Below are 22,598 nucleotides of genomic sequence, written 5' to 3' on the forward strand. Positions count from 1 at the left end.
CTGTCTTGACATGGATGCTTTGGCGCAGGTGAAGAAAAATGTTGATATTCTTTTCTGTGACACGATGGCACTAGTGAACCACCACAATGCTTCAACTTGTCTGATAGTGGGTTGATTTGGCTTGTCTAGTTGTATGGTTCGATCTACGACTTTAGAAAAGTCAATGCACTATTGGCGTGAAATGTTTATAACACTAAACCCGCAAAGTTCCGGAATTGGAAATCTAATGCACGACTTTGGAAATGTCAATGCACCTTTCACATCAAAAGTTTATGAGAACTTTATACCCATTAAGTTTCGGAATTGGAATCCACGCTCTCCATAATTTCCGCGGCCTCCACGAGATGCCGCGACGAGCCTGCTCGCCATCAAAACGCTCTTGAAAATTGGTGATTGGATGGGGCTCCTTGCGTTATATGACTCTAGGTGCATGGGTGTTGCAACGAAATCCAGCCCGAGTTCGCAATGTTCGCGCTGAAATGTCAGTCTTTTCGAGCGTGAAAAAGACATTCTAGACAAAATTCAGAATGATTTCCGGCGCAGGGGGTTGTTTTGGTCGGTGGTGCAGGACATGACAGCATGAAAAAATCTCAAGGGGGGGGGGTGGAGGGGGCTGAAGCCCCATATGCCCCCCGCCCCCTTGGCTCCGCCCCTGGTATGAACAAGCTTCTACCTATACAGTATTTGCTCTCAAATCATTGCCTGACTTGTGCTGCGGTAGTGCCAAGTAGTTTTTCTTTAGTAACTGCTAGACTGCATCCAATACATTCTAAAAGCTGCGGAAATGCTCTTCCAGGGATGGACGCAGCCAAGGGAGTTTTGGAGCAGCTCTGGGAGCAGCAAATTTGGCACCATATAGCAGGTTTGGAGCAGGAATTGTCCGTAATGGAGCAGAAGATACACATGTGAGAGCAGCTTAATAAAGCTCAACATGAGTGAAATAAAGGCAGATCAAGAAAAGGTGCTCTTTATTTGACTTTGCAGAACACTATCACGTTGCAGCAAATCAGTTCTGCAGAAGCCCACAAGGTGGAGGAAAGTTCATGAGAGGGAAAAATTGTCGTCCGCTTGACAAAGGAAACCCCCGTATGGGTTTCTCAGAAACCACAATTAATGAAGTTACATACTGCAAGTGCCCAACTACATGTGGCCAAGAAAAAGATAACGGAGGGCTTTACATCAACAGCACCCACTCTATGTTGATAGGAGTCTGTTAATGCTAGTCAATAGTTTTTTTTATGCACAAGGAACTAATATTTAAGTTTAAATAGCTAATATTTGTTAACTTATTTATTGGAAAAGGTGCCAATGCAAGGTTTGTGGAGGAAGTTGAGAGATGACCGATAACAGCGTTTAAAGCAACCTAGGTCTTGTGTGGTCCTTTTTTCTGGCAAAAGTGAAAAAAAAAAAGCCCACGAAATTTTTTAAATATCCATAGTCCAACACGTCACCGCAGCAGTGATATCAGCGGCGTCAGACGTAAACTTTTCATCTTGTACATTGTGTAGATTAAGCACATGTGAATAAGAAGCGCAGTCGTGTAATGGTTCGCTTTCAGAACCATTGAAAGATCGCCGCACTACTTTGCATTTGGTAATGACCGAAGATGTGTGCCAAAAGCATTTGATGCGTAAAGAACGATTTATGGCCTCTTGTGCCCAGTGCCCGTATATGACAATGTTAGAGTTGAGCTTGATGCAATCTATGGCACGCGGAAACATTGTGATAGGCACAGCATTTTTTTTATGGGTTTTCTTTTTCTCTAGAAAAAAGTTCCGGAGAAATTCCTAGGTTGCTTTAAATGCTGTTATCGGCCATTTTTCAACATCCTCCAGAACTTTTAGTTGACATCTCATCGGTTAGGGAAGTTATAAAGTTAGCTAATTAAATGTGCTGGCGCAAAATGAACAAGAAATACTCACAGTGACCATCAATGTACAGTGAACACCATTCGCGTACTGCCCTCTGTTATTTTTCAAGTCTTGTGGACGTTCAGATGGGCCTACCACTGCTCGACTGAATGGCGACAAGATTAGGCCCATTGCATCCTGGACTAGGAATGCCGCTGATCTCGGACAATTCCATTGTTGGCTCATTTTTATGAAGCTTATTCTTGCTCCTTGTCAACATTCAGTTGGGATAGCAGACTACCATACAATAAATGTGAAGTTACTTTTCTGGTCACTGCTTGTTTGCCAGTATTCTACATCGCTTGCCGAGAAAAAGAACTGATCAGGGTGTCTACCAAGGTGACATTTCCAAATTCCCCAAGTTTTCCAGGCTTTCCCTGAGTGCCTTTGCAGAATTTTCTGAATGAGGCAGAATCTTGTTATATGCCAAGATGGGCTGACACCACAGTGCCCGATACTGTCACTCTCTAGCAAGCACGTTGAAACAAAAATGACCTAACCAGTTTGAATAGTAAGACGAAATGTTTATTTTATTCAAAAAGAAAACAGAAGCAAGGTGTTAGTAAAATGCACAATGAATAAAATATATTTGAAAAAAAAATGGCAAAACCCATTCCAAATTGAGTTGAACGTTTTCAAATACCAATGAAAAGGAGATGCATACAGAAGCAAATATTTTCGAATATGAGCTATTTCTATCAATTGATAGCAAGCTCATTGGTATAAGGCCTGAACTTTGCCACAACTAAGATTCTCTCTCAGCCGCTGGAAAGTCGCCCTCAACTGTCCTGACATACTCTCAGCCCATACACAACACCTCAGTGTTGGGTTGCCCTGCTTTAAAGTTTAGTTTCGTTAGGATGAGGGACACCTGCACCTCAGCGTCAGCCAACACTATGTTTTTTGGGTTCAAGCTTTTTCAAAGCGGTGGTGGCATGCTTCCTCTCCCGTTCATTCCTCAATGCATGGGTCCTTTCTGTTCTTGTCTTTTTCGATTACATGTTCGCCCTACCGACCATTTGAAGCATCCTCTTGGTCAGGTGTACAGTAAACGTCCGATTTTTTCGGACTCCCTAAGGGCCGCAAAAACGTCAGAAAAACCGGCAGTCCGAAGAAATGAATGCATGTCTAACTGCCCTTAATGGCTCAAATCGCCACAGGCACATCCGAAAAAGCTTAATCTTAATTATGGGGTTTTACGTGCCAAAACCAATTTATGATTATGAGGCACGCTGTAGTGGTGGGCTCCGGAAATTTCGACCACCTGGGGTTCTTTAACGTGCACCTAAATCTTAGTACACGGATGTTTTTGCATTTCGCCCCCATCGAAATGCGGCCGCAGTGGCGGGGTTTCGATCCCGCGACTTCGTGCCCAGCAGCCCAACACCATAGCCACTGAGCAACCATGGTGGGTTCCGAAAAAGCTCTGGAGGCCTGCCAGTAAACTTATTAGGCATATCGGTGCTCACAATGCAACAGGAAACGGGGATGCACGCATGTATAATCAAGGAAGACATACGGTGTGCCGTAACAATTGCCCCTTCCCACGCTTGTTAAGCTTCACCGCAAAAATTTGCGTATGCTTCACCGCCTAACATTACTCTACTGAGGCGAAGCTGACTTTCGAGACCCGGCATTGTGCAACGCGTTGTGTTTTCCGAGCTTCGAAGCTGATCTGGAGGATTACAGGCCTGCCAGTAAACTTAATAGGCATATCGGTGCTCACAGTGCGACAGGAAACGGGGATGCACGCATGTATAATTAAGGAACACATACGGTGTCCCGCGACAATTGCCCCCTTCTCACACTTGTTAAGCTTCAACACCTAACATCACTGTACTGAGGCGAAGCTGACATTATGCATTGCGTTGTGTTTTCCGAGCGTCGAAGCCGATCTGGAAGATTACAACGGCGGAGTCGGTGCCATTGCTGACAGCGGCGAATTCTTTCAATGAAAAAGGCGGAGCCACACGGCAAGAAGCCTAATAGCGAACGTCGAAGCAGCTCGGCCTAGCGTTGCCACGGTGGTGGCTACGGCTGCCAGTGGATCTGCGCGCGCCGGTTCGAGGCAGCGAGATAATCAAAATGGCGGCCGTGGTGACTTTGATTATTGCCGTTTCGGACCTGCAGTCACGGCAAGAGGCCCGAAATATCGGTCGGCCGAAGTGTTCTTGCATCTCAAATTTCAGCCGTTCTTATACATTGACTCTATGGGGTAGGTGGTGGTGCCGCGAAGGGCATGTCAGAAAAATCGGGCGCGTCTGGAAAATCGGTCGTTCATTGTACTCTGGAAACTCGAGCCGACGACACGGAGTCAAACACGATTTGTTGCGATTCCTCGGTTACTGGAGCCAGCATTAGCACGACTATCGTTCGCTTTCAATAAAATAACAGCTAATTATCCCTGACAAAAGCACAAGTTCCCCAAGTTTTTCCTGAGTACTTCCAGACTATTCAAATTCCCTGAGAATTTCCGGTTTTCCCGGTTGGTAGACACCCTGCTGCTATTTTTTTTGAAAGGAAGAGAAAAAAAATTGTTGACTGGCTTTCCAGTCTATGTCGTCAACCAATATTTAGCACAAGCTTGGTTATTCAGGCTTATTTTCAGCCCACAGGTGCCATCAAGCAACTGTAAAATGGCGACAATTATTTTGGACGCCGAATGATGGTTTACTAAAATTTTCACTCTTATCTGCACAACTGGCGTCAATAACATTGTTGCCGCCAACACAATTTCTGTCGTTTGCATATTCTATGACCTTTTACAACTGCCATTTGGCTGCTGAGGTTGGCTAAAACCACAACTTTACATTCTCACCTTGTGTTTTGCAGTGGCAAAAGGATTTTTTGTGGTGTTGTGCAGGAAACAGAGCACCCAGAGTCCAAATTTCAGTGACGATTACAGTTGCCATAGGATATTTCTGGTCAAGAAGTTTAACGAAAGCAAGAAAGTCGTTTGTCGGTATGCCTCACTATCATCCCAGTAATTGGATGTGGTGCACGTGCAAATTATATTTGGAATGTTACACACACTGTATTCGCCATTAATGGGTGCAGATTTACCAATAGGATGCACAAGCAAGCCTTAAATGTACAAGAAAACTGATGAGCTACGCACTAAACAGACTACAACTTATTTATTCAACTGAGAGTATAGCTTGCTTTCCCGACTGTCCCACAAATTGAGCGCCAGTTGAAATCATCTTTAGCTGGTCCGCACAGCACACAAATCTGTTAGACTTATATAAAACATTCGTAATGCACTTATAGAACAAAATTTTGATTTTCCTGTGGCCAAGTTACAATGCTCCACCAAACACACCTACACTCAGAAGACCCAGATGATGAAACGAATTGCTTAGGCATGGATTCCAGGGCTTAACTCTAGCCAACACATGGCTGTGTGGTTGCCACACAACACGCACATCTAGCAAAATTTAGCGACTTGATTCAATATTAGTGCTCTTGTGCAGCTCAATGGTTTGGCACAAGATGGTGCAAATGGCACAGCACTTTCATCTCTGTCTTCTATGACAAATTAGAATGAAGTTTGTTGCATTCAAATGAAAAAAATGAAGCTACTGCGAGTGCTTATATTGGCAGCAGATTTTTTTTTCCACGACAAAATCGAACAAAAATAAGACAACTTAAAAGAACTGACGCAGCTTGCTTTAAAACAAAAAGCATTGCAATTCCTGGGATTTACCTTGGTTAAACTTATGCAATTTTTAGTTTTTATGGTGTCACTGAAGTTCTCTAAAAGTTCTCCACGAGTGGCAGGAGGTTCTCCTCTGGAGCACTTGGGAGTCTAGTTCAAACATATCAAGTAGCCAAGGGTTCACAACTGCTGCTCACAAGCTAAGAAAACGAAAAAGTTGTGTGCAAAATTATATGCAGGAGCAACTGCCCCTCCATATAAAGTACATAAATTTAATATGTTGCATCTTTTTACTAAAGAAATAACAGTATATAGTGAAAAATAGCTTTTGTAAAATACACATCTCACACTGAAAATTATTATGGTTAATTTGTTTGCTTAGACATTCTAACATTTACAGAATTGTAACAATGTATTTGCCAGTAAATAAGGCAACCACAAACATAAAACAAGGGGGGACTTTCCGTCTATCAGAAAAAGAAATCGATTATGATCATCAAGCGAAGTGATCCCGCAAAGTAATCGAAAACTATGCACAAAGGAGAATACCCGTAGGGGTTTATTCATGTTACTGTAAACTGCTGTCGCAAAATAGTGAAAAGACGAGCGCTGACATCTTTGTGACTGTCAGAGAACACTGCATCATTCCCAATGATACCACTCAAGGTTATTGCACAGGTAGCATTTCAGAAATGCCTGCAAACAATCAGACATGGCAAAGCCTTTCACGGATTGCACAGTGATGACCACTCATTTGGCACGTCTGCACAACAGCGCTGATCGTCTTGCTCAAGGCAGTTTTTTAAGAAAAAAAAATTTTTATATTTGTGTCAAGAATGCGCCTCGTGTTATATTCGTGTCAAGAACAATAATATAACATGAGGCGCATTCTGACACCAAAAAGTATTTTTTTTTTCAAAATGTGCATTATATTCGTGCAAATGCGATATGTTTTCATCATGGAGTTGCAGTTGCAGAGAACTACACAATGCTTTACATTAATTGCTTAAGTCAAATCTTGACATAACAAACACTGATATGACAAATCATTAGATACAGCAAAGTAAATATAGAATTACAATGATTCAAAAATGTCCCGGACTGTAGTGACTTTGTTTTCAGTCACTATGAACAGCAGTTATTATCCCTTGACGCCTTAATATGTTTAGAGACTCACATGCGATCCAGAGTGGAACCTCCCATCTCTAGGAGAGCTTAGGCATATAACTTCAGTGCCACCAAAAGAAGTCCTGGCAGCTGCCTAAGTAGTAAGACCTCATTAATTAAGCTCTCTTTAATTCAAAAACGTGGATCATTCAGACTCATCCTCTGGCAATGGCAGGCTTAGTATTACTTAATGGAATCAAACTCTTGTTAATTCGGACGTATTTGGTCACACACCAGTTAAACCAGACAACTTTCAGAGCTCAGCAAGCACAAGGTGCCGCAATGTGCCACATGAAACAGTAAGAATGGTTCTAGCATCCAACTGAAACAAAGTAGCAGAGTCCGCATCGCCATAGTCATCAGTGGAAATTGTATGGGAACGACAGGAATGCCAGAATGCTTTGTACCTATTTGTGCCTTTATGACCTTAATCCTTGTGTTTACCGCCATGCATAACACAGCATTGCCTTGATAACTGCATAGTCGCCATCCACGATCATGAAAACGGTAACCACGGTCTTGCCCACAGCAGTTCCAGTAAACAGTAATTTCATTTTGACTCAGTGCGCACGTCTGCTGATTCAGAACTACAATCAAAGTCCAATTTTTTCTGACTCCCTAAGTGCCGCAAAAATCTCTGAAAAATTGGCTCGTCCAAAAAAGTTAATGCATGCTTTTTTACTGCTCCCAAGGGCTCAAATTACCACAGGCACGTCAACTAAAGCTCTGAAGGACTCCCAGTAACAGGAGACAGTCGGTACATTCGTATGTAATAAAAGAATGCATACTACGTCTCGAGACAGTAGTCCTTTCCATTCTTTGTATGCTTGGCAGCATAACATTACTGTATTGGGGCAAAGCTGACTTTTGAAAACCGGCATTATGCATGTTTCACCTTTGCCGTACTTGCCGTGCTTCAAAGCTGTCTGCGAGGATGACGAAAATGGAATTGGAGCCATTGCTGATAGCGGCAAATTCTTTCAATGAAAAACAGTACTGAACAGCATCAAGCTTGGTAGTGAACATCGAAGCAGCTAGGCCTAGCATTGTTATGTTGCCAGGGTGGCTATGACTGCCAGCGAATCGGTATGCGAGAGCACTTGGTAGCGAACGTTGATGCAGCTACGGCCAGCGTTACCACGGTGGTTACAGTTGCCATCAGATTTGCATGCGAGAGTGTTGGTTCGGAGATCATCAAAATGCCAGCAGTGATGGCTTCAATTATTGACATTTCGGACCTGCAGTCAAGACAAAAAGTTAGGAAAATCGGACGGCAAAGGGTTGCAACGTCCAAAATTTCAGACGTCCTATAGACCATTTTCACGACGACCCTGTGGGTGCCACCATTTTTGATCACATGGTGAGAAGTCTATTGCTTTCCTCCATTGCCTGCGTGTTTAAAAGGATCTGCATGACGCTGCTGTGGCTCAGCAGGCCTCTGTTTTGGTGGATATAGTAAATGGTGATTGGGTGGACAAGACAAAGCTGTGGCCACGGCTTCAGAGAACATGTAAAGGCTTTTGGAGCTCATTACACCTTGCCTAAAAGGTGCAAGCAGCGTATGCAGTGCTTACACAAGACGGGGACTACAAATATATTTCAAACTGTCCACACTTTCCAATTCTGAGTTAAATCAGGATCAATGTTTTTTGCTCTTCATTCTTTATTTGCGAATCACTTTGACACAGAAGCATGACAGGTTTCTGGCTCAGTAATGTTCCTTGGTAGGATCACTATTTGACTGCTTAGTTTCTGCCTAGTCGCTCATGGGTGTGCTCAGTTGCGGTAGATTTGTTCTTGCCGCTCAGCAGGCTTGGAACGTAGATGTTCTGTGCTTTGTTATAGCTTGTAGCAAAAACGTATTATCATTAGTCACTCGCTTACTTCTGTGGACCATCACGTTCAGCTTCGAACATTTGTGTGCTTTCTGTGTTGTCCATCACCCATGTTTCGGCGCATTGATTCAAGAGTACACCCATTCACCTATTTTTGACACACGGGCGATGGAGTGGGCTTAAGATTTTGAGTGCGAGTTGGGGTGGATGTCCATAGATAACGAGCGAGAAAATTACTATGTATGGAAGCGGCGCTACTTCTGTTGCTACTGCATAACAAGCAGTACTCACTTTTGCTGATGTTCCGGGGTTGAAGTCCTTTCTTTGGAAGTTAGCAATAGAATTCTGGCAGTTGAGTGAATTTTTATCTTCGAGGAGGGACATGCATCGCGAAGGGCCAGCAACACAGGCTGTCCTTATGCAGTAGAATCAGACAGATTCATTCTATTTCTCACTATGCCAGTCACTATTTTTATCGCCCACAACTGCACACACCTTCCCTCTACCATTTTACATTTTGCAGCATGACTAGAGCACAGTGCATTAACAAACAATACCCAGTTGCAATACCGACAGCTGACCACACAATAGTAGTAGAAGAGGTAATGGTATCGCTTTCGCCTGAGGCAACATGCGGCGCACTGCCGAAAATGCCATCTTGATCCTCTAGAGCAAACTACTCCACGCAAAAGGTCTATACATTGACTCTATGGCATATGTGGCAGTGTCGGGAAGGCATCAGAATTATTGGGCATGTCCAAATAGCCAGTCGCTGACTGTACATGGTCATCATCCATAATCACGCCAATAGTGACTGCAGTTTTGTCTGCAGTAGTTCTAGTTTCGTTTTGGCACAATACAGTGTCAGCCATGTGCCTTCAGAACTCCATGGTTGCCATCCAACCACTGCAGTTGCGGCAAACAGTACTTTCGTTTTGACTCGCTGCAATGGCTGCACGAGAAATGTCACAAACACAGCAGAAGCTGTCGAGGATGAAGGGCGCCAGCTTTATCGTGATGGACAGACAACATATTGGTGACCAGCTCACTGGCAAAAAAATAATCAGGATGTGTTCACGGTAGTGAAAAACACACCTCAGATGAAGACGCACGCCACAGCTACACTGTGAAATGCGGGGCCTTCTGCAAGCAGTAATCAATCACAAGATGATGAGACTTACAGCTTCTGCACTGTTTTTGTGCAAAACAGAAACAGGATTTGCTGATTCAGTCACTAAACAAAAGTGTGTTGGCATAGTAAGCATTTGTTTACTGTTTTCTTGATACCCTTAACAACTGAGATTTGGTTAATTCGGACATTTCTTTCTGTCACGTGAAATACGAATTAGTGAGGTTTTACTGTATACCCAAAACTGTTTCACTTTGCAAGTAATATTTCAAATGTTTACTATATCCAGCGCAATTTCGTGTATTGATAATCAGGATGCTTCACTGTACCATTCTACTCACTCTGCTTCTCACAAGCATACACAAAACATGACACGATTTAGGAGCACAAAAAACAGATACTGCACAAAATAAAAGAATAGACATGAGACAAGTGCGTTTCTTGAGTCTACCCTTTCCTTTTAAGCGGTGCCTGTGACCCCCCCCTTTACTTTTAAAGGGGTCTTGAGCCACCCCTTGGGCTTGGTGAAAAAACATAGTCCACGGATAGCATACGCTGCTGTGAACGTCTCAGCCTAGTTTTGCAGTCGTGAGCAGCGTGTGGAGCTTACAAGTTGCAAGCAAAGCACGAAGGCACCTTTCTCAAAAATGCTTTCTTTTAAACAGAGGCCTGATCCTCACTCTTTTCTGGATGCTTTATATTGTAACACAGCAGCTTCCCATACGTGGCTGCTATTGGCCAATAGCTGACATCAGTCAAGAAGAATGTTTAGATCAGTACGCTTCTTTCTACTGTTACTGTGTATATTTATAGACACAGTTTAATAAACAGGCTGAAGTAAGCGAAAATCTGCTTTCGACTTCGGTAATAATTACATACTTCCGCAAGCAGCCAACTATCGTCTGCTCACGCTCCACCGCAGCTATCCACATAGGAATTAAACTTTCGCCACCCTGCTTATCAGTGTCATAGCCGTCGGGTCTCACTAATTTCGACTAGTTTTGAACATTCAACTAGCCTCAAACCACGCAAAACTTAAGGTCAGATCAAATGCACGCTTGCCAGTGCGCACTCAACTCCTCGATGCTCCTGGTTAGATACCTTGGCAGACTTCGCTCTGTGATGATCGAGCTATTGATAAGACTTCAAAATGCGCAAGTTGGATGTGGCTGTTATCAGTCGGTCAAGCTGGTGAAGCACAAAGCCAGTCCGCACCACATAGCAGGCCAGACTGGAGCACATGAGCGTGAGCGCGAACTCAAGTGCTGTCGTGCACAAAGCAAACACTGCGCATACGCACTACAGTTGCATGTGGCTGTGGTCTGCTACGTAGCGCAGTAGATACCGGGGCCACCAAGGGGTGCCGCAATAAGTCCATTGGCTGAGTGCACTACGGCTAGCCAAGGACAACCATGTTCGGCACATTGAAGGCGCTACAATCGCTAGTGGCATCTACATGGACATCCAAAATCAAATTTGAACTGCATGCCACGGTGACGTTCAGTAGGTGGAGGATTTTGGGCATGCCCTGCTCCACCGTAGCGTGCAGTGCAAGGCACTGAAGAAAGAACGGACGCACTGCGACGGGCGTGTTTGATGGCCAATAACTCCGCTTCTGCTGAACACATTGTAGTACTTTTTGCGGGAAAGTATTTCTGAAACAGCCTATTTTAACTTCAAATGCATTTCTACACTTCGATAAAAAGTAGTTCAGGATCCCTTTAAATAATGCCATATATGCACTAATTAGGTCCTCTGATAGTCCTTTTAATACATACAATCCTTATGACACTTCACTTATTCTGGACATTTTGGAATGTGGGTGCATGGTATATCAATGCACTGACTATCTTAACTTGTACAAAAAGACTGTGGTGTAGTGGTTTGAAGTCTTAGCTCAAAACCATAATACTGGTTCGATACCAGGGACACACTATGCTCCAATATCTTTTGCTGCGCCACGCTGGAACAAAAGCCTGATGTATGAACGAACACAAATGGCCCATTTACTAGCTCAAAGCTGTTTGCAGTAAGGTAAGGTGGTGGGCACAGTGTTACAACAATGCTACTTTTGTTTGCAGAACAAAGTTGGAATATTTTCAGAGTACCTCATAAATACGCTCTTCTACAAAATTGAGTCCTAAAATACACAAAATATGTTTTCAGTGCATGCACCACCTAAGAACAGTGAACTTCAACTTGTGGAATTTCTAAACCAATGTTCTCTACCATCTCAAATCATGTTTCCACTTCTTATTTCATAATACAAAAGAAGAAGGAAAAGGTAAGGAAACACATGTTTATACTCAGGCATGAGTCTTTCGACTATACAGCTCTGCATTTCAGAATTTTCCCGTGTTTTCAGATCTTTTGCAAAGGCCTAACTGCAGATTTGTTTGCGTCGATATTCGTGTGTACTACTGTAATAGATATTCAACAAAAATAAAAGTTTGCTTTGAATGAAACTTCCTCATATCAGCATTAAATTGTAGTGCACTACAAGATTACTATACTGTCGAGCGAGCGAATGACACCGCAGCCGACTCTCCAGGCGGGCAAGTGCCCAACAGGGTTTATTCTGTCCTTATATAGTCGTGGAGGCTGTGCTGCCATCCAGCGGTACTGCCGTACACTACATCCTCCCTTCGGTAAAACCAAACAACAAAACAGAGAAACTCTTACTCCGAAAGAAAACCTTCATATGTCGAGCCTTCTCAGCCTGCAGATTTTTCTGCCGAACCTTGAGACGTGTGGCGTAGAAGTAGAACTGCGGGGTGCCTCTTCCGTGGAAGTGCTTTCCCGAGGCGATGCGGTTCTCCGGTCTTGGGCTGTTAAAGCAGCTCCAGGCATTGTTGTGGACATGGCAGTATCCGCCGCCGCGGGAGTTCCAGGTGGGCTGGTATTGTATTCCGCAGGATGTCCCGTCATTGGAACCAGGTGCATTCTGTTGTGCTGAAGTACACCCGTCGGAGTCTCCACCACGTAAGAGCGGGGCCGTTGAGCTGGCCCCATGACGGTCGCGGGGGATTTGACGTCCCATCCCCAGACCCGTTTGCTGGCCTGAAGAGGCTGCAGTGTGTGAGCCGCATGTCTTCGGTTGAAGTTGGATGCTTGGCGCCTCCGGTTGTCCTGGTCACGCGAGGTGAATGGGACCGCTGAGGGCGAGGCTGGCTCCAGCTGGTGCGATGTCTTTGGTACACGAATCTGTAGGCGCCTGCCCATGAGCAGCTGAGCGGGGCCCACTCCGTTTACCCTAGGTGTGTCCCGGTATGCTAGAAGCACCAGGTAGGGATCATCCGCTTTCGCAGCAGGTCCTTGACCGTCCTCGCCACCCGTTCCACCTCATCAAGCGACAGTGGAAAACGGGGGCTACTTGTGACATGGCGAAAGCCGTAGGACTCGGCGAAGGCCGAGAACTCCCTTGCAGTAAACTGAGGGCTGTTATCGCTGCACACTAGTCTCGGGATCCCGTGACGCGCGATGACACTCTTGATGGCGTTGATGACAGCAGGTGCTGTCGTCAAGCGCAAGCTGATGACTTCCGGGAGACGTGACCGGTAATCCACCAGACGTACGTAGTCCTGGCCGTTTAGATGAAAAAGATTGACACCCAGCTCTTCTCAGGGCTGAGTATTTGACAACAGCATGGGCTCCAAGTGCTGTACCCTGGTTTCGGCGCATGTGGGGCAGTTAGCCACCAGTGTTGTTGATGCCCGGCCACCAGACTGATTCCTGAGCCAGAGCTTTGCATCAGTTCATGCCTTGATGCACGTCATGAAGAAGCTCAAGCATGCGGCACTGAAGGGCAGACAGCATGATGATGCGGGACTCCTTCAGAAGCAGCCTTTCACAGACGCTGAGGTCCCCTTGGTACTGCCAGTACCTTTTAACATGGGGAGGCAAGCGGGACTGCCAGGGCCACCTGTTGGCGCAGTACTGAAGCAGCAGACTGCACTCGCTGTCGTTGGCTTGGGCCTGGCACAGGTGCTCGAGCTGAGATGAGACCATGTCTGGGAAGGAGCGGACGAACTCTTGTGCAAAAAGCTCGACTTGATTTGCCCGGTTGGATGGAGGGGAATCTAGTGGTGTGCACGAAAGCGTAGCAGCAGTTGCCAACAGCTTCCCGGTACGTAAAGTACTTGACATTGGAAACGCATCAGCTTCAAGCGAAACCACTGGATCAGTGGTGGCAGCAGGTCAACGTCCATGGACCCCAAGAGCACCACCAGAGGTTGGTGGTCCATCTTGAGGAACAAGTGAAGTCCACGGATTTATTCCTCGACTTTTTGCACCGCCCAGCTGGCCACCAGAGCTTCTTTCTCCGTTTGGCTGTATCAGCGTTCCGTGGGTGTGAGCAACCGCGATGCGAAAGCAATGGCCTGAAGCTCACCGGATGGCTGCTCCTGAAGAAGTACTGCCCCAAGGCCATAGGAGCTGGCGTCGGCCGAGACCGGGTTCCAGTATGCAGTGTTGTAGCGAGCCACGCACGGAGCACAACAGCTTCTTCAGCTGATTACGACGAAGGCATCAAATAAAACGACGGACGAAGGAAGACGACACGAGACAACCACGTAGGCGCACTAACAACTGAGCGTTTTATTTCTTGACGCAGGAATAAATAGCTGCTGCCAAAAGTCAAAACATCAAGAAACAGCAGTGCCATCATCTGTGATACAGATCTGTGATGCAGATGACGGCACAGTCTTTTCTTGATGTTTCGACTATTGGCAGCAGCTATTTATTCCTGTGTCAAGAAATAAAATGTACAGTTGCTAGTGCGCCTACATGGTTGTCCCATGTCGTCTTCCTTCATCTGTCGTTTTATTTCACGCCTTCGTCGTAATCATGTATAACCAAATTGCCCATCAGCACGTGCTCTGTGGTTCTTCAGTTGGTAGAAGACAGAATGCTGTGCATCGTCCCAAGTCCAGGCAGAGTTCTTGATTAGCAAGGCTCGGATCGGCGCGGTCACCTCCGAAACGTGGGGTAAGAAGCGCCCAATGTGATTCACGAGGCCCAGCAGATGACGTACCCCTGCGACACCTTTGGGTGCATGCATGGCTTGGATCGCCGCAACCTTGTCTGGGTCTGGATAGATGCCTTGAGCGCTGACCACGACGCCAAGGAACTTGACGATAGCGGTGAACGAACGAAAGCGGTGAATGAGCACTTCTCCCGGTTGAACGTGATTCCTGCCTTCGCTAGCCGATTCATGACTTGTCGGAGACAGCAGTCATGCTCGGAGTGCGTCTTCCCAAAGACAAGGATGTCGTCGATCACGTTCACAACACCCGCTTGGCCATTGAGGACACGGGACATCTACCACTGGAAGTACTCCAGTGCAGACGTGATCCCAAACGGCAGCCGGAGGAAGCTGTAGTGGCCAAACGGAGTTATGAACGTGGTGCATTCTTGGGACTCAAGGGACAGCTTGACCTGGTGGAAGCTCAACGTGGCGTCCAACTTGGAGAAAACTGTGGCTTCTCCGAGCAACCCGAGGCATTGTTCCACCGTAGGAAGCACGGGACGTTATAGGAGAATCACGTTGTTGAGGCAAGTCAGGTCCATGCAGAGCCGATAGCTGCCCGAGACAACCAGTCCAGCACGCCAGTCAGTGAGTGTGCCCACCCGACGAATAACGCCCTCTGCTTCTAGGTTGTCTACCTCAGTCTTGACGACATCACGGTGAGGGAGTGGAAGCCGCCGGGGTACGCTCAAGGGGAAAGGCGTAGCGTTCGGTTGGCGCCTGACAGTAAAGGCTTCGGGGAGCGTCCCAAGTACTCGGAAGAGGCTGGGATTGAGGCACAAGTTGCCTGTGGGCTGTGGAGTCCCTGAAACTTGGTCGACAAACGTGCAGACACACAAGGCTTGGATTGCCTGGAAGCCCAGCAGTGGGACCGTCTTGGCTGCCAGGATGTAGAGCAGCTGCTTGGTGGACTTGCTATGCCTTGACAGGGTAGCAACGTAAGTGCCTATAACCGGCAGGATGTTGTTGCCAGGGCCTTCGACTCGCTCTTGGGGTCTTGAAGCTTCGAGGGGACATTGGGAAACATACTGGGTATGACAGTAACTTCGGCGCCGGAGTCCACCTTGAAGGAAGGAATGTGGGCACCCATTGACGAGTACCTTGATGAACTTCACGTTTGGGCACTCCCCCTCAACCGCATGTAGCTTGATGGAGCTGGCAGAAGGCGTCTGTGTGTGCTTGCTGTTGACATGCTTCTTCTTGGGGCCCACATTCTCGAAGTGGCCACTCTTGCAGCAAAAGTTGCAGGATGCTCTACGAGCCAGATAGTCATCGCGAGGGTGTGATGCACGGCCGCAGAATGGGCACAGCTGCTGGGTTGTCTTATCAGCTGGCGCTGGCTTTCCCTTGCGAAAACAAGTGACGATGAATCAGCAGAGTCATGAGCCTTGCACTCGTTATCAGTGTCTTCATGTTGGCGAACGTGCGTGACCGCTTCGTGCAACGTCATTCTCGGGTTCCGACAAAGCTGCTCCTAGAGCTTGCGGTCAAGGAAGCCCACAAGGAAATGGTGTCAGACGAGCCGCTCTTCGACATTGGGCGAGGAGTAGTTGCAGCACTTGACCATCGTCCGAAGCACAGTGAAAAACGCGTCGGCCATCTCACCCGGTTGCTCCGTACGGCAGTAAAAGCGTGCTGACTCGTACAGCTCATTCGGCAGGTGGACTAAGTGGTCAGTGAACGCCTTCTTCACGGTGGCGACGTCCTTCGGGTCTGCCTCTCGCAGTGTAGTGGATGCGAGGACCACCCTGGCTTGCGGGCCCATGCAGTAGAGCATGGAGCACACTTGGACCTCAGTCAGAGTGGCGTAGAGTGCAGTGGTGAATGAGTAGTCCTCATACTGCAGCAGCCATGAGGACCAGGAGCTGGGGTTGTCAAAGTCAAATGCCGGCGGTGGACGCAACTGGGCCATGCCTTACAGGAACGAGAGGCCGACAAAGCAGCGGACGGAGCCTTCTCCGGTGGCCATGAGGGAGGGAAGGTGACTTCTTCGACGGAGAGTGGCGGCGGCGGGGCCAGGCCGTGTGTCAAAGCCGCAAGCACGGGATTATCGGAGACAGATCCCCCCAACTTCTGACACCATGTTGAGCAAGCGAATAATACCGCAGCCGACTCTCCTGGGCGGGCAAGTGCCCAACAGGGTTTATTCCATCCTTATATAGTCCTGGATGCTTTCCTGCCATCCAGCAGTACTGCCGTACACTATGGAAAAGTATGCTACTATTATTTATGAAAGGAGACTAGCCACAAACCCCTCCTCAGACCATGAACAGACTACAAAACAGGTACGCAAGCTAAGGGATACAATTACAGGAAACTTTTTGCAGCACCAAGCAGATGACCAAAAGAGAACCAGTATATCTTACCACTTCTGGCACTGACGGGTTTTTGGCATCCTGAATACAGTGGAAGCCGTGGCGTGCTGCCTCCAAGTCCACACCAGGGTTGAGCTCACTGCAGTTGAAGTGTCCGTCGTCTTCTTTCAAGTACGATGCATTAAGGCAGGCACAGGAAGCAAAAACGGTCTCCAAATAGCTGCAAATGTACACAGCAGTTATCTCCAGCTATAAACACTATGTGCACAGTGTTCAGAATTAAGGGGGCCCTGCAACCACCATTTTTATTCTATAACTACTCCGAACATGTCAAAGAAGCAACAGCAAAATGAATTACGACACAGTGGAACCTCACTGATACATTCCCATTATGTACGTTTTCCTGGCGCCAAAGTTCGCAATTGAGAACATAAAAAAAGATGACCCAATAGAGTTACACTTATTTTTGACCGGTTCATATGTTCCCAGAAAACATGATTTTTTGGTACCAACGTTCAATACGTCGCCAAACTGCGATCATGTGATACGTTTTCCGGCCACTAGATTCCACGTAAACAAGAAAATACGCAAGGTGCGCATGGTTGAGAACAGTATATAGCTGCCCGCCGTGTCAGCTTCACTGCAATAGTCACCTGCCAATCTCACGTGAAAAACAGTGGCGCGCACTCAGGTTCTCACTTCGGTACCAGCAAATCTTTTACGGGGTCGTCGCACGCGGCTTTCACAGCTATCACTGCCAATCCTATTGCGATAAGCATCTTCACCTATCTGTTTCACAGTGCGTGGTGCCGTTGGGAGCATAACACATGCTTTTAATAGGCGATAACCAAAACACGCCGTTGTTCCCTGGAGCAGACTGCGATCGTAGATGTATTCCGGCTGCTAGATTCCATGTGAACATGAAAAAGCGTGAGGCGCGCGTGATCGAGAACAGTATATAGCTGCCCGTCTCACGTGAAAACGACGGCACACACAGTTTATTATTCTGGTACCAGCAAATCAATGCCCGGGTCATTACACGCCGCATTCACAGCTATCGCGGCCAAACCTATTGCGATAAGCATCTTCGCCAATCTGTTTTATAGTGCATGGTGCTTAGTGCCATTGGTTGCATACTGTATGCTTTTAGTAGGTGATAATCTAAATGCGCCGCCATTCCCTGCTACAAGCGGTGCGATGTGGGCATCACGTGTCGCTTCGGCAGCATCCGGCGTCGCCCACCAGCTCGATTTCGTATCGGTTTCCTTTCTCCCTCTTACAACACTGCGCAATAGGAAAACAACAAAACACTTCTCGGGCTGCCCGAGCACCACCAGCTCAATGCACGTCGGCGTCTCATCTCATGCCCCAATGATCCACGCGACGTTTCACATTACATAGATGTGAACAATAGTTGAGTCCGCCAAATATCTTTAATTACATTGGATTGTACATTTTCCCGTTCAGTACATTTTTCTCGCGTCCAAAATGTATGAACGTGGTTCTACTGTAATAAATGCGCACAGATGTAAGTCATCAGATGCAGAAACTTCCAAATACGAGCAAAATTAGGGTAACCCTGAATTTGAATTTTCATGGCTCTGGATGCACACTTCACTGTCCCCAGTGTCCCACATCCACATTTCATGGCTCTGGATTCACACGGCACTAGAGTGCCCAACAGCAGCGGGCATTGGTTTTACATGGGAGAAGCAGCTTGTTATTGTTGCCAAGCCTGTTCGGCTTATTGATGGTACTGCCATGGTTACAGCACTCTCCGCAAGGTTCCGTTATCATCACGTACACTTCAAACCAACATGCCACTGTGTAACAGACTTTACAGCCCCTATGTTTTACCCTATGTGTATTTGACAGTATAGTTTGAAAACTATGTCAGAAGTGTGTGAGCCAACAAACCCCTCCTTAAATGAACAGACTACAAAACACATATGCATGCTAAGGAATGCAGTTACAGGAAACTTTTTGCAGCACCAAGTAGAGGAGCTTCCCCTTTAACTTTAAGAAAATAAAAATCAATCAATCAATCAATCAATCAATCAATCAATCAAGAGAAATAGCCCAGAAAAATGAATTAACTCTTTCGTTACTACTGGAAAAGTGATAATTTTCAGTGCTTTTGTTTCAACATTTTATTTCAAGCCATTGTAGTCTCACCATATAATGCAATATATAAAATTATAGCCTGATCACTGGTGTTTTGAATGGATGTATAGCAGTAATAATTGCAGAAACAATTTTTGAGAATTCTTATGAGAAACTTTAAGGAACGCGAATGAAAGTGATAATTTGCTATTTTTAGTATTAGTACTGAGTAATATTATATATATATATATATATATATATATATATATATATATATATATATATATATATATATATATATATATATATATATATATATGCAACTGAGGGGAATTGGATATCTTTGTTTGGAACTGAATGCGTTCGTTTGCTGCAACGTCGCGAACTGGGCCGTTCACAAAATTTGTGAGAATGGAATTGGAGAGAGCAGCCAATCGGCAAGCAGTGAATTCCCCAGAAGTTTATGTGCCTCGTTTGCTGTCTGCTCGGGTAAAATATACAACAAAACAAAATGTTTCTCGCCTTCTAATGAATAAAATTTTTATATGAAAATATTCATTTTTTCTTCTCAAGCTTAAACACGTTCTCAAATAGTAATACGTATGACTACTACAATTTATTACTATTAGTTTCTCTGCATGGTCGCTAGGTGGTGTTGTGCACAGAGAAAAAAAAAAAAAACGATAGGAATTTTCAAGAAACAACAACACGTCGTCACACCGAGATGCCCGACTGGGCCCCCAGGTCTAAAAAAAAAAATGAAATGGGGTTTTATGTGCCAAAACCATGATCTGATTATGAGGCATGCCGTAGTGGGGGACTTGGAAAATTTGGACCACCTGGGGTTCTTTAACGTGCACCTAAATTTAATTACATGGGTGTTTTCACATTTCGCCCCCAGTGAAATGCGGCCGCCGTGGCTGAGATTCGATCCCGCAACTTCGTGCTTAGCAGCCCAACACAACAGCCACTAAGCGGCCCCCTGGTCTCGGCGTGTCAAAGGGAGCTGTTCAATGCACTGTTTGTTTCGAGAAACAAAAGCCACACTGGAATTCGCTTTCTGCCTTCTCTTAACACGTATTTTGCACCTCCAACTACTCTGCTTCTTCCTCAAGCAATGCCAACGAAAGAACCGAAGCTCCCATTGCAACTGCCATTTTCTAGAATTAGACTATGGATTGGATCAGAATGTGTCATTCTGTAGCCACAACCACTGTTTGGATCCACTACAATTCATCAGATGTGCCATGCGAAACCGGCATCGTAGTGAGTGCGAATGGCTCGAACGCAACACCTCTCATCATGTTCTACTCCTAGTAGACGAAGTGTTTGGTTTGAAAATGGGCGACAAGAGAGTGTCATCATTTTAACGTCACCAAAAACGTGGCCACCCCCCGCAGCTGACGACATTGGCACAGCCTAAGCCAATCACGTGAGGTGAAACTGAACATGTGTTCCGAACAATGATCTCCGATTGTGCTCCTGGTTCCTGGTTCCCAACTTTTGTAGGTCAGATCACGTAAAAAAATTATTATGAAGATTTGTCAGCCTCAATACTAGGCATAATGATGCCCATGCTATGTGGGAAAGCTTTGCAAATGTGAAAACGGGTAAGTTCCTATTGTACAGGAAGCATTTGGAAATGGTGCTGCCGTCTGTCATGGGGAACATGCGGCATGTCAGGGGGAACACTTCATTTGTTTTCTGATGCAAAAGATAATTTCCTAGTTTCTGCACTGCACCCATGATGCCACACTAACACAAACTGCTCATTGCATTCCTACCCAATCATCATAGTTCCAGTTCCATGATATATTGAATGCATGAAATCACCACATCATGACAGTCCTATCAGTGCAGCCCAAGAAACCTTCTCAAGAACACTGCACGGTCCCTTTGGAATGTGGAAACCCACACCTTTTCTTCTTTTGCAGTTGATGGACAAACTAAGAAACCAATTCTGAAGCAGCTCTGCAACACCTTGCGCATATTGTTCAATGTAAAATATTTTTGTATACAGCAGACACACATTAACAAGCATATCCTCATCACTTTCAGACCAGTACCAACAGCCACGAGAACTTCAAGCATGAAAAATGCACTGCTGAATGCTCCATGAACATATAAAATATTAAGACATTTCCTACAATCAAGTACTGCCAAAATCTTCACAAACAAGAACAGCATCCAAGTAATATGTTAATACTCTCACCTTACACAGTAATCTTGAACTAAAGTTGGTCCCGGATATATCGAACTCAAAGGGGATCGTGAAATAGTCTGATGCATTGATAATTCGATATATAAAACAAGCCAATCTGAAGCTCATCTGAGACCTCCGCATGTCTCAGACAATTTCCAGAGATCGTGAAAAGCGGGAACTTATCTATTTGCTTCTCTAAGACCGTGTCCAATGCACAAAACTTGTCTTATTTTTTGCCTCTGCAGCGTGGTCTTTGATATAATAATCGAAATGCTAACCTGAAAAGCCCACATTGCCCTGACATGTGACGACGGTGCGACTCACGCACTTTGAAGTGCTTGTTGTGCGTTTAATCAAGAAAAGGTAGAAATGAACAGACTGCGGAAGCAAACTAGCCTGTATGGATACACATCAGCCATGCTGCCATCAACGCACTTGTAGTGCGAATCACACATTATCGTTCCCAGCAGCATGTCCGTTACTATTAATGGCGCACATCTCGGCCGTGGCTGCGCATGGCTGTAAGCGCGGCCGAGCGTATACGCAGCCGTGCACACTGCTTTAGAGGTAATCTGCCGCGTGTCAAAAGAGCGGGCATGCCGAGACGGTGTGCCATCATGTAAGCTGTCTTCCCATGCGTTTAGTATTGGAGGTTGTGTAATCTCGACTTTCGGTGACTCAATGGACAAGAGGCAGGCGAAGCATTCGGTCCCCGCTTCTGGCACTTTTCATGATAACGTTGCCCCAGTGTAGGTGACGCTATCAGCCATGGGGGCGGAGTGCACGTGAAAGCGTGGCTGCCTTCACTTAATTTGTACCACCAGTGTGAAGATTTCGTCGATGTGGCATGAAACTGTATCATTCATCAAAATAAATTGTTTTCTTATTCAAACATAATTTGTTAAAACACATAATTCAAACAAATAATTTGAAAAATTCTGCGGCTCCTTTCCATGCAAGAAAAATGTATCAGCGACTGTACTTATTTGCATAAAATGTCGAATTTCAAAATTTCGATATAAGGAAGCAAATAGCTGATTTTACCTACTTCGTTATATCGAGGTTTAACTGTATATTGATTATGACTGTGAACAGGAGTTCGATGTACCGGCTGTTTCACACTTAGGGGAAAACTCGGAGTGCATTGTATCACGATGCGGCAAGCGCTGGAGTCAGGCAGCAGCAGCAGCTCATGCAGGCGCAGACATTCTAGGAGTGAGATCTTGATCCACGTCGTCTGCTACGGAGACGG

The 22,598-nt window shown here is 45.8% G+C and overlaps 1 protein-coding gene across 4 annotated transcripts in view; it reads right to left on the reverse strand.

Annotated features, from left to right (window-relative positions):
- The window catches only part of Herc4 (HECT and RLD domain containing E3 ubiquitin ligase 4), a 281,533-nt gene that overhangs the window by 152,378 nt on the left and 106,557 nt on the right, over positions 1 to 22,598 (reverse strand). For all 4 annotated transcript variants that reach the window (XM_055063579.2, XM_050196063.3, XM_055063577.2 and 1 more), the window contains one exon: positions 17,092 to 17,260. In XM_055063579.2, the coding sequence (XP_054919554.1) occupies positions 17,092 to 17,260 (169 nt within the window). The remainder of the gene's footprint in view (positions 1 to 17,091; positions 17,261 to 22,598) is intronic.

This window comes from Dermacentor andersoni, chromosome 1 (assembly GCF_023375885.2).
Source record: "Dermacentor andersoni chromosome 1, qqDerAnde1_hic_scaffold, whole genome shotgun sequence".
NCBI lineage: Eukaryota > Metazoa > Arthropoda > Arachnida > Ixodida > Ixodidae > Dermacentor > Dermacentor andersoni.